At 37.3% G+C, this 13,748-nt stretch overlaps 1 protein-coding gene across 1 annotated transcript in view; it reads right to left on the bottom strand.

Moving 5' to 3' along the window:
* The window catches only part of CSPP1 (centrosome and spindle pole associated protein 1), a 174,568-nt gene that overhangs the window by 87,928 nt on the left and 72,892 nt on the right, over window positions 1-13,748 (bottom strand). Inside the window, exons 11-13 of the mRNA XM_080801138.1 lie at window positions 3,330-3,423; window positions 2,014-2,071; window positions 76-284 (exon numbers count right to left, since the gene is read on the bottom strand). Coding sequence (XP_080657264.1) covers window positions 76-284; window positions 2,014-2,071; window positions 3,330-3,423 — 361 coding nt within the window. The remainder of the gene's footprint in view (window positions 1-75; window positions 285-2,013; window positions 2,072-3,329; window positions 3,424-13,748) is intronic.

Consider the following 13,748-nt stretch of genomic DNA (forward strand, 5'->3'; position numbering starts at 1 on the left):
CAGCAAATCCTTGTAAGCCTGAAATATAATGATACCTTACCTAATTCCCAAACACAAAACATTTTAAACAAGCACCTGGGAGGCACCATTTCACCAAGGGTGCAGCTGGGTCCACTGAGCAAATCTTCATTCTGAGATGGGATGGAGTGAATTGATGGGATGGGTGGGGCAGATGGGGCAGATAAAGGAGGGAGAGGTGTCTGGAAAGCTACTCTGGGTCTTTCAGGTGGTATCGTCTCTTCAAAACGTCTTGGTGTCACACTAAACTGCTTTAGTCTATCAGGCTAAAATAAAGAAAAAAAATTATATGTTTGTTACATATAATCATAAATTTAAAGGCAGAAATTTAAAGGTGGAAGGAACCTCAAAAGACCCTCTATCCCAGATTGTAAACAGCCACTTTAGTTAGTAACAGAATAAAAGAATTTTTATAACTATAAAAGACTTTGAAGATCTAATCCTTATTTTATAAATGGGGTAAATGAGGCTCCCTGAAAGTATATAAATCACCTAAGACCTCACCTTTAATAAATAATCAAGCAATAACTAGAGCCAGATATTAATTCTAAATATAAAACTCTATTATACTATAACACTGTGCTATTTCTCTATCCAACTGCCATTTCTGACATCAAGTATTCTCTAGAATGGTCAGCAAATGTTTTCTGTTAGGAGCCAGATAGAAAATATATCAGGCTTTGCAAAGCATGCAGTTTCCTCAGAACTACTCAACTCAATCATAGCACCAAAGTAGCCCAAAACAATATCTAAATAATAAGTGAGGGTGTGCTGCGATAGAACTTTATTTACAAAAATAGGGAGCAACTAGATTTGGCCATAGGCTACAGTTTCCTAACCCCTTTTTTAGAACATCATTTATGTATCTTTTCCTAAAATTTGACATCAAAAGTAAACCCCAAAGTAATGGTTTAACTATTGTATCTAATGTTCTTATTTATTCTCATAAAGCAACTTGGCACTCAAAAGGCTGCTTCATTCAAATATAAATAAGAATGTCCATCAAATACTAATATAAACCATATATAATGTATCCATAAATTAAATGTTTAGCATACTACCATATTACATTAAAAAGTTCAAGATTTTAAAAGAAAGTTTTTGACTGTGAAAACTATTTCACAGGTATTCACTGATAGAGGAAAATATATTTAGCTTTGGAATTATCCTTTCTTCCCCACCATACTTAATTCCTCAGGAATGATTTCTCAGATTAATCTAAAAGTTTTATTCTATGAGCAGTCAAAAAGCACATTAGAGTAATATTAGCACAGTATTAAACTTCTTTAAATGGACAACTCAGAGGATATACTTAAAAGTTGCCTGAAGTTGAATAATTTTAAGTTGCTCTATTCTTTCTAAGAATGAACTTTTTAATGAAATTAAAGTTTCTTAGTCATCAAAGATAAAAACTTGCCTTAGCATATCCCACTACAGAAAAAGCATATTTTGAGAAGAGCAATAAATTATTACCTCCTCCTTACTTAACTGCAATGATGTAATTCATTCCACTAAATGATGAGAATTGCAAAATTAAAGTAAAAACAAGATTATTATGTCTCTAGTTTTAGAGTAAATAAAAATTACTAAAATGCTTAAACACTAGAATCAAAGATTTCTGTTTCTTTGGAAATCATTCACTCTAACAAGAGTGGTAAGATAAACTCGAGAAAAATATTAATATTTATTGTAAATTAAACTGAGATAACTTCCCCCTGGATAATGTCTATGAACAAAGCAAAAAGAACTAATTTAAAACAAACTAAAAAAAAACACATACACACACACAAAAACGCACATATGAAAAGGGAAAAATTATCTTAGAGGAATAAACAAGTAAGAGTTAGGACTTAGGTTTTATGAGAACTGAATTTATTACTATTCAAACTGGTCTACTATTATATTTTGCCCAATACCTTCTATCTCTACCTGTCATTACCACTGAGCCTTATTTAAATGAAAGAGTAAACACTAAAAGATGCCAGAAACACTTACTGATTTCTCAGGGTCTCGCACTCCAGAAGCTGCAACACTGAGTCCCATATCTTTTTCTCTGAACAAAATTAAAATTCTGTATATTAAACAGTTATAGCAAACACTGTCAAAATCATAATCATTACTAAAACAAACTTAAACACAAAGTCCATTCAGTAACATCTTCAAGTACGAGTAATTCCTTTAACTGACAATAAAATCTTAAATAATTCTGAAAACTAAATATTTTATTTGGTGCAAAGTAAACTAGATTTCACATGTAAACTGACTTACAGTAAGTCTTAAAACTAGTGCCTGAAGTACTTCGAAGCCTCAGTAATTCGCACAGAATTACAGAAGTAAAACAAAATCTTTACTTTGCGAAAGAAAAATGTTTAGGGAATGTGTATGTTTTGTTGACTAAAGGGTAAATAATTAAAAATTAATACCATACTTTTAAAGTATTTAAACAGAGTTTTTAAGAAAAATATGTTACCAAAAAAAAAAAATTATGTTAGAAATGACTAAGATAAAACAATAGATAATGGCTTTTTCTAACATAGAGGAAAAAAGGCAAAACTAAAAGTTAATAGTATATGGCCTCAAATTCTCTAGAAACAAGATATCTATTCCTAATTGTAAACTGTAACTATTATTTCACAACTATTTCTACAAGAAAGATTACAAACACTGAGAGTTGTATACAATATAAATCTATCTGGATTTATCATGATTATTTTTTTATATTGCATTTATGGGTATGCTTATAATTTCACATTGTTATAAAACAAAATACTTCCATTTCATATTTGTGGGCATGTAGATAACATTAAATGCTACTCTAAATAAAAAATTGAAGAAATTACCAAAGGTATATAAAAGGCCTGTTATAGAATATAAAACAGTCTCATCTGTTACCTATATGGCACCATAAATGAACGCTCATATAGTATTTGTTTTATTACCTTAGCTGATATAGAATGTAGAGGCTGAAACAGAAGTGACTTACAAACACATAATCATCTTGGGAAAAATATGCCCATATTTTACTATATAATTGTCATCACCATATCATTTTACACAAAAGCATTTTTCAAAGATTTTATTTATTTATTTATTTATTTATTTATTTTAGAGAGAGGGAGAAAGAGTACATGCGAGCAAGGGGAGGGAGAGAGAAGAACCTCAAACGGCCTCTGCAGGACTGACACATGACCCAAGATCAGGACCAGAGCTGAAATCAAGAGTCAGATTCCCAAATGACTAAGCCACCCACATACTCTACATAAATGCATTTTAAGTTCAAACATCTTTTTTAAATGCAAACCTTTCATTACCGTCTCTTGTTCTTCTGTTGTTCAGCCATTTGTTCCAACAGTTCTAGTCTGTATTTCTCTTTCCTTTTCTGAATAAGTTCTCTATCTTCACTTCCTAGAAAGTGGTAAGAAAAAAAAAATTTTAACTCTTAAGCAACATCTTCAACTAGAAACCTGAATTTTAAAAAGCCTCCATTTTTAATTACATCAAAGAGTAATTACTGCACATGCAGAAAATATAAAAGGCAAAATTGTATATTACCTCTTCAATTAATTTCATAATTTCTGAGTATCTTTTATATGTCAATCACAAAACACATCACGCTTTCCCAAACCTCTAAACTTAGTCGAAAACCTTAAATAAAAGAATACTCAGGGCACCTGGGTGGCTCAGTAGGTTAAGCCTCTGCCTTTGGCTCAGGTCATGAGCTCACGGTCCTGGGATCAAGCCCCACATTGGGCTCTCTGCTCAGCAGGGAGCCTGCTTCCCCACCCCCCACCTGCTTCTCTGCCTACTTGTGATCTCTCTCTGTGTCAAATAAATATATAAAATCTTAAAAAAAAAAAAAAAAGAAAAGAAAAAGAATAGGGGAGCCTGCATCGCTCAGTCAGTTAAGCACCTGACACTTGATTTCACCTCAGTTCATGATCTCAGGGTCATGGGATCCCACCCTGCATGGGGCCCCACACTGAGCATAGAGCCTGCTTGGGATTCCCTCTCCCTCTCCCTCTCCCTCTGCCCCTCCCCACCTCTCACATGCACACTTGGTCTGTCTCTGAAAAAAATTTTAAAAAATTTTTAAAAAATAATAATCCCCATCCCCATTTTTCTAATAATTGGGATGATATCATCACTAATAACTCCTACAAGCCCCTTAAATTTGGTAAGTGTGTCCAAACTGAACATCTCAAAAGCAATTGCTCCTCTTTGTTTTTCGGTAACAGCAAGAACATCAACCCTCTAAACCTCATGTAACTTTGAATGCTCATTATCTCTTTATTCACTTCATGTGTGGATCCTCTTATTATTCTTACCACCTTTAACCCTGGATAGGACCTGTCTACATTTCACCTGAATTGCAGAAATAACCTCCTGATTAGTCTCCCCATTCGCCCTCTCTCAGCTCATGATTTAGTGATTACTGTGATTTTTTTAGACTACAGTTGACAATGTTACATTAGTTTCAGGTGTAAACATTGATTCAAAAAGTCTTCACATTATGCTACGCTCACTGCTCACTGGGAGTATAGCTATCATTTGTAACTATATAATGTTTTTATATATCATTGACTACATTCCCAATACTGTGTCTTTCATTCCCATGACATTCATTCCACACCTAAAAGTCTGTATCTGCCACTCCCCTTCATCCATTTTGCCCATCTTCCCACCCTGCTCCCCTCTGGCAATCATCACTTTGTTCTCCATATTTTAGGTTTGATTCCACATTTTTGCTTATTCATTTGTTTTTTTAGATCCCACATATGAGTGAAATCATATGATAGTTGTCTTTCCCTGACTAATCTCACTTAGCTATGATAACAACTCACTCTATCCAGGTTGTTGAAAGTGGCACAATTTCATCCTTTTTGTGGCTGTGTAATAATCCCCTGTCTGTATCCACCACTTCATTATCCATTTGTCAACTGATGGACACTTAGGGTGCTTCCACATCTTGGCTATTGTAAATAACACTGCAATAAACATAGGGGTACATATATCTTTTTAAATTAGGGTTTTCATTTTCTTGGGGTAAATACCCAATAGTGGAATCACTGGATCATACTGCCTTTTTTTTTTTTTTAAAGATTTTATTTATTTATTTGACAGAGAGAGAGATCACAAGTATACAGAGAGGCAGGCAGAGGGAGGGCGGGGAGCAGGCTCCCTGCTGAGCAGAGAGAGCCCGATGCGGGGCTCAATCCCAGGACCCTGAGATCATGACCTGAGCCGAAGGCAGAGGCTTAACCCTCTGAGCCAGCCAGGCACCCCTAATACTGCATTTCTATTTTTAATTTCTTGAGGAACCTCCATACTGTTTTCCCCAGTGTACCAATTTACATTCCCACCAACAGTGTTTGAGAGTTCCTTTTTCTCTATACCCTAACATATTATTTCTTTTCTTTTTTCATTTTAGACATTCTGACAAGTATAAGATGATATCTCATTGTGGTTTTGATTTGTATTTCTCGGATAATTAGTGATACTGGGCATCTAGTGATATTGGGCATCTTTTCAACTGTCTGTTGGTCATCTGTAAGTCTTCTTTAGAAAAAATATCTAGCCAAGTACTCTGACCATTTTTTTTTAAATTTTTATTTATTTATTTGACAGACAGAGATCACAAGTAGGCAGAGAGGCAGGCAGAGAGAGAGGAAGGGAAGCAGGCTCCCCACTGAGCAGGGAGCCCGATGCGGGGCTCAATCCCAGGACCCTGGGACCATGACCTGAGCTGAAGGCAGAGGCTTTAACCCACTGAGCCACCCAAGTGCCCCTACTCTGACCATTTTTAATCAAATTTTTTTTAAAGATTTTCTTTACTTATTTGACTCAGAGAGAGATAGCAAGAGAGGGAACACAAGCAGGGGGAGTGGGAGAGGGAAAAGCAGGCTTCCTGCTGAGCAGCGATCCTGATGTGGGGCTCAATCCCAGGATCCTGGGATCATGACCTGAGCTGAAGGCAGACCCTTAACAACTGAGCCACCCAGGCACCAATTTTTTTTCTTTTTTGGTGTCGAGTTGTATAGGTTCCTTATATATTGTGGATATTAATCACTTATTGGATGTATCATTTGCAAGTATCTTCCATTCAGTAGGCTGCTTTTTCACTTTGTTGATGTTTTCCTTTGCTGTGCAAAAGCTTTTTATTTTGGTGTAGTTCTAATAGTTTATTTTTGCTTCTGTTTCCCTCATAGGAGACATTTCTAGAAAGATGTTGCTAAGCCTAATGTTGGAGATATTACTGTCTGTGTTCTCTTCTAGGATTTTTATGGTTTCAGGTCTCACACTTAAGTCTTTAATCCATTTTGAGTTTATCTTTGTGTATGGTATAAGAAAGCTGTCCAGTTCCATTCTTCTACATGTAGCTGTCCAGTTTTCGTAGCACCATTTATTAAAGAGATTGAAGAAAGAAAAAGAAAGAAAGAAAGAAAGAAAGAAAGAAAGAAAGAAAGAAAGAAGGAAGGAAGGAAGGAAAGGGAGGGAGGGAGGGAAACTGATCTGTCCATTATTATGCCAGTGCCATACTGTTTTGATCACTGGAAGCTTTGTGGGACTAAGCTTCCCACAGATTTCAGGAATTGTGGGAATTGAAATCTGGAATTGTGATACCTCCAGGGTTGTTTTTATTTCTCAAAATTTCTGGGTCTTTTGTAGTTCAATACAAATTTAGTATTATTTTTTTCTGGTTTTGTAAAAAATTCTACTGGTATTTTGCTGGAAGTGTAGTGAATCTGTAGATTGCTGTGGGTAGTATGAATGTTTTAATAATACTAATTCTTCTACTGGTGACTGGGTGGTTCAGTCAGCTGAGCATCCAACTCTTGGTTTTAACTCAGGTCATGATCTCTGGGTTGTGGGATCAAGCCCCACATAGGGCTCCACAATCAGCAGAATCTCCTTGAAATTCTTTTCCTCTTCTCCTTCACCTCTGCCCCTCTGTGTGCCTGCACACTTGCACCTGCTCTCTCTCTCTCCACCTCCCATCTAAAAATACATATATATATGTGTATATATATATATATGTATATATATATATATATATAAATAAAATCTTTTTAAAAAATACCAATTTTTAATTCAAGAGCATGGAATATCTTTCCGTTTGTTTGTGTCCTCCTCAATTTCTTTCATCAATGTTATTACTGCATATCATAATGACACTCCTAATCTAGATATTCATCTTCTGGAACACCACACAATCACTGGATATCAAAAATGCAACTCAACCAGCAATTTCTCTACTACCTTAATTATCAGTCTCCCTATCATCAGTGACTATAGAGCATCTAAGTGTGCCCATTAAGCCTAGATGTTAGCAACAGTGAAGCTCCCATAGGAGTAAGATGATTATATTAAGCAAGCTTAATAATATTTTACATCAAAGTAGATTGATCCATTCTGCTTCTGATCATGGAGTAATAAACACAGAATATAACCTCCTACCATAAAAAGAAAATAATAAAACTAGGCAAAATACGAAATAATTATTTTTCAGACACTAGACAATAGGTAATACGAGACTATAATAACAGTGAAGGAAAATTAATGAGATGAGCCCTTTAAGCACTGCCACTTCTGCCTGAATACAATTTCCAGACCATGGGTACAGGGAAGAAGAACCAAACAAAGCCAGAAAACTAAGCAAATCAGATAAAGATAAAAATTCAGGAGGCTAAAATGTCTGGAAGTTGGGCACCTGGATGGCTCAGTCGTTAAGCGTCTTCTGCCTTAGGCTCAGGTCATGATCCCAGGGTCCTGGGATAGAGCCCTGCATCGGGCTCCTTGCTCAGTGGGAAGCCTGCTTCTCCCTCTCCCACTAGCCCTGCCTGTGTTCCCTCTCTCACTGTGTCTCTCTCTGTCAAACAAATAAATAAAATCTTTTTAAAAATAAAATAAAATAAAAAATAAAATGTCTGGAAGTGTAGGGCAAAGCTTCAAAAAGAAGCAAAAGAGCTTCAGGGGCACCTAGGTAGCTCAGTCGGTTAAACATCTGAATCTTGATCTCAGGGTTATGAGTCCAAGCCCTGCATTCAGCTCTACTCTGGGCATGGAGCCTACTTTAAAAAAAAAAAAAAAAAAAAGTCTGTGGAGGGGAACCCTCACACTTTACTATGCACCGTCTATAAATGCACAGAATAAAACTCCAATAGGCTGGACAAACAACTATGAAGGACACAAACTGAAAAATTCTTGGACATCCTCCAAGTAGAAATTCCAGCTTTAGCCAGGAATAGGAGTTCTCAGTGGTCTCCTATTCAAGGAAGAGCCCCCAGAAAGGTCATTTGATAGTAATAGAACCAAACTGCCCCTATGAAGAAGGCTACTTTACAATGTCCCGAAGAAAATTTTTAAAAAAAGACCTCAAAAAGGTTAGTTCTTCAGTATCAGAAAAATGTGACTGTGGTAGACAAAATTCTGATAGATCCCATATTCCCTGCCTTCTGGTGCTGATTCCCTGTATAAACCTCTCCCCTAGGCAGGACCTCTGACTTGCTTCCAGCCAACAGAATATGACAAGGTGAAAGGACCTTGCTAATGTGATTAGGGTACCAATTCCAGATCAAATTTCAAGTCTGAATTAATCAAAAGGGAGATTATCTTGGGTGAGCCTGATATAATCAGGTAAAAGCCCTCCTTGAGTTTAGAGATTCTCCTTGCTGGCATAATAAAGTGAGCAGCCATGGTAAGGAAGCCCACATGACAAGAAATTATGGATGCCCTCTAAGAACTATGGGCAGTCTCCACATAACATCCAGTAAGAAACCAGGGCCCTTAGTAATACAGCCACTAGTAAATGAATTCTGCCAACAATGTGAATGTGCTTAGAAGTAGATTCTCCCCTATTAAAGATTCAGGTGAAGAAAACAGCCTGATTGACACCTTGATTATTATAGCCTTCAGAGCCTTCAGAGACCTGAGCAGAGAACCTGCCTAAACTCCTGACCCACAGACACTGTAAGATAATGTGAGATATTCTGAGCCATAAAATATGTGCTCATCTTTGATGCAGCAATAGAAAACTAATATAATGACCAATAACCACTAAAACTGTTAGTCAATAGAAAAGAACACATGAACAACAGATGATGGAACAACAAAGATATTAAATTAGCTATCAGAACTATGCCCAAGTATTAAATAAAAATAGGAACACAGGGACAATTGGCTGGCTCAGTAGGTAGAGCCTATGATTCTTGATCTTGGGGCCAGAGTTCAAGCTTCATGTTGGGCATGGAGTTCACTTAAACAAACAAACAAACAAAAAAACTGTGTTCCCTCTCTTGCTGTGTCTCTGCCAAATAAATAAATAAAAGCTTTAAAGAAATATTTTTTAAAAAGGGACGCCTGGGTGGCTCAGTTGTTAAGTGTCTGCCTTCAGCTCAGGTCATGATGTCAGGGTCCGGGGATCAAGCCCTGCATCGGGCTCCCTGCTAAGTGGGAAGCCTGCATCTCCCTCTCCCACTCCTCTGCTGTGTTCCCTCCTCTTTTACTGTGTCTCTCTCTGTTGAATAAATAAATAAAATCTTTAAAAAATATGTTTTATAAAAATCAACTGGGTTTAATAAAACTTTAGAAATATGTATTTCTAAAGATTTATTTACGAGAGAGAGAGAGAGAGAGAGAGAAAGAAAATGTATGCAGGGGGAGGGGCCAAGGGAGAGAAAGAACCCCCAAGCGGGCTCCCCAGCTGAGCTTGGAGCCTGATGCAGGGCTTGATCCCAGCACTCTGAGATCATGACCTGAACCAAAAGCAAGAGCTGGCCATTTAACCAACTGAGCCACCCAGGTCTACCACCCATCTTTTATTTTTTTTTTTTAAGATTCATTAAAATATATATATATATCTTTAAAAAATAGGACCATAATGAGGAAGAAATAGAAGTTGTTATTTTTTTAAAAATGGGGAGTTCTGCTTCTACTTAGCAGAAAGCTACAAGAGAACACTGCTCAAACCCTACAATGGGGAAAAAGCACATTATCTATAAAACTGTAACTTTCAAAAAGCCCATCAGAGAGCTGAGGTTATAAGCAACCAAGTAAAGTGAATTCCAAAGGGTATAATAAAAACCAATTCAAAGAGAGATGGGATAATCCAACAAATTTTTTTACCTTTCCTAGAGTATGGAGAAGTAGGCAGCTGCCTTAAAAGGAGGTAGGAATAGCTGAAATGTTAATGAATTCTTAAAGGCTTTCTGTGGGCTAGAGTAAAAACATAGATTCTCTGGAAAACCCAGACACAGGAGGAATCTGCACTCACTTCTCCACCTCCACCAGATGTTTCTGAGAGAGACTGGAGACAGGACAACATGAGATACAGGAAAGAGACCATTCTGAGGCCAAATCACTGCATGCTTTCCTGATCCTTCTTTCATACAAAACAATAGCCATATTCTACTGGTTGAACAGCAGAAAACCTGCTGGACCCAGCATTCTGCACTTATATAAAGTGAGGTTCTATTACTGTTAGGGGGAAGGGTAGGAAATTCTCACCCAAGACCCTCCACAAACATAAAGGAAGAGTTTGGCTACCACTCTGGGAAGCATCAGGAACACTGAGAGAGACTCACTTCTGAGAACCAGATGCACAGAATCAGCCTTGCACCAAAGAAAAGGCAACAGCAATCACTCTGTCAGAGTCAGGCAGGTTCTGCTGAAAATTAATTAAAGTGCAGGCACACTAAGAAAATTCCCCCAGCACTCCAGGTCCCACACTAAGACAGAGAATTTAAAACATTTCTAAACAAGTGGTAGAAGAAGAGTTGAAAATTGTTAAATATGCACAAGACATGAACATCACTATCAACCAATTGGTCTACTTGACAGATAAAAACCACTACACTCAACAACCATATAATGCACATTCTTTCAACTACAAACTAAAAATTCACCAAGATAAACTATATTCGAAGCCATTAAAAACATTTTTTAAATTCAAATTTGAAATAAATGAAATTATACCAACTTTTTTCACATCATAAGGGAATTAAACAAGCAGTCAATAATAAAAAGACAGGAGGAAAATCCCCAAATACATGAAAATTTAAAAGAATACTTCTAAATAATCCATGATTCTTTTATAAACCCCATAATATATTGTTATTTTTGCTCTAACTAGTCATTGTTTTAATTTTTAAAATAAAGCAAAAGACTTCAAATTAGATCCTTGGGGCAAAATTACAAGAAGACAAATTTCAATTCAATTGAAATGAGAATTTTATAACAATCTCATTATGCTACTTCTGGAGTTCCCTATGGTTCCATACATATATAGGCTGCGGCGAGGGGGGAACTCATGAGATAAATCACTGGATTAAATGATTTTAAATGGTTTGTCCTAAGCATTAGAGTCTATTGTCTCACCAAATATTCATGCATAAATTTCAGGATTACAGTAATGGTAAATTTATGCCATTCAATGTTAAAATTTCAGGGCAGAGTAATCCGTTTACTGATAAAATTTTTTTTTCTTTCTTTTTTTTTTTTTTTAAGATTTATTTTTTATTTATCTATTTACTTTGACAGACAGAGATCACAAGTAGGCAGAGAGGCAGGCAGAGAGAGAGGAGGAAGCAGGCTTCCCGCTGAGCAGAGAGCCCGATGCGGGGCTCGATCCCAGGACCCTGGGATCATGACCCGAGCCGAAGGCAGAGGCTTTAACCCACTGAGCCACCCAGGCGCCCCGTTTACTGATAAAATTATTTGTCAGTGGGCTCTGAACAAAGAAAGCCATTTCTCCAATTTTTCATGTTTAACAAAATACATCATAAGAATGAAGCCTTTACTCTCACCTGATAGGTTACACTGGTAAATTCTCATTTAAAGACACTACATTAGAATAAAATTCTAGGGGTGCCTGGGTGACTTAGTTGAGCAGCTAACTCTTAATTTTGGCTCAGGTCATGATCATGGGGTCCTGGGATCAAACCCCACATCAGGCTCTCATCGTGTTCTCTCACTCTCAAATAAATAGATCTTAAAAAAAAAAAAAAAAAAAGGAATAAAACTCTAGTTGCTATGCCCTATTTTCTATAGCCATTTCAAGGAAACAAAAATCTGAGAATATCATGCAATAAAATGTCTCTAATCCTAGATTTAAATTACTACTTTCAAGTTGAATGAATCTAAACTTTTATCCAATTTCCTCACATACTTCACTTGAAACCAAATTTCAGGTCATTTTTTCTAATAGTTTTTATACAGAAAACAGACTACTTTTCTATTTTAAAGTTATACATAGGAAATAAGTAAGGCCCTCTCTTCACACTGTCTCTAATATTATGACAAGTAGCAAATCAACATTCTTATATTAACCAGTGACCTTCATTTCTGATTAAATAAACAGAAAATCTGTATTATAATCATGGTTTGAACAAAACACCTTCTCAAACTACTGGGAAAGAACATAGGAAAAGGATGTTTATCAAGGGATAAAAAGGTTTAGTTCAGGGAAACTAAACTTAAAATGTAAGGCAGTTCTATACTAGCTAAAGAAGAAAAAGAAGAATGAAGAAAAAAAACTATTGCATATAAAACAGAATATAAGAAATAGCCACACTACAATGAAGTTACTGAAATTAATATTTCATTTATCTTCTATGGAAAGCTCATCATTAAAGTTATTTCACTTTAAAATTATACAAGGAGCTATACAATACACATTACCTATTTAGCATATAGAGTCTACCATAAAGTAAGCACTAGATAAGAGTTTTCTATTATTAATAAAAATACTTCTAATGACAACACTGACATCTCACTAAAGACCCTATCTAGAGAGGGAGGAGCAAGATGGTGGAGGAGTAGGAGATAGACATTTTGTAGGGTCCCAGGAATTCAGCTAGATAGTTATCAAACCATTCTGAACACCAACAAACTCAACAGGAGATAGAAGAAAAGAATAGCAGCAATTCTACGAACAGAAAAGCTACCATTTTCTGGAAGGTAGGACATGTGGAGAAGTGAATCCAAGGCAATATAAGGAAGATAGGGAAGACAGACCCCAGAAGGGAGGGGCCAGCTCCCGGCAAAAGAGAGAGCAGTAGAGCACAAAATCAAAACTTTTAGAAGTCTGCTCCACTGAGGGACATTGCTCCAGAGGCTAAGCGGGGGTGTGGGGGGAGCCCTCACTGCAATAGTGTGGTATCAGGTCCCTCGGGGTCACAAAAAGACCAGGGGTCCCTGTGTGTGGCAGAGCCCCCAGGTACTGGAGCAGGGAAGCCAGCTAAAGAGATGGAGCCAAGGACTGGTCTCTCAGCTGGGGGTTACCTTAAAAAATGATCCCCAGCAGAGTCGGGCCACTGCTCTTCAAGCAGGGAACCCACAAGGTGGCAGAATCAGGGAGATCACCCCTCCTTCCTCCACCAGGAGTAACAGTGCATGAGCACACTACAGGAATCTGCTGGGTATGGAGACTCCAAATGGGGCCATGTGCCAGAGACAGAAATGCACTGTAACAGGCCGGGTGAGCATGAAGCACAGCCAGAAACTGGGGAGACAGGAGTGACTGACTGCTTTTCACTGAGGGCGCACTGGGCAGCTGGGCCCCAAGCTCTCAGATCCTCTGGGTTGGGTATTAGGAGGCCGCCACTTTCATTCTCTTCTGCCATGCTGAACGGAAAGCGTTCAGGGAAAAAAAGCCACCAAGAGCAAACCCAAGCAGATTACTTAGCCAGGCCCCTCCCAAGGGCGGTGGAATTCTGCCTCGGCAAAGACATTTG

This window comes from Martes martes (assembly GCF_963455335.1).
Source record: "Martes martes genome assembly, chromosome: 4".
Lineage (NCBI taxonomy): Eukaryota > Metazoa > Chordata > Mammalia > Carnivora > Mustelidae > Martes > Martes martes.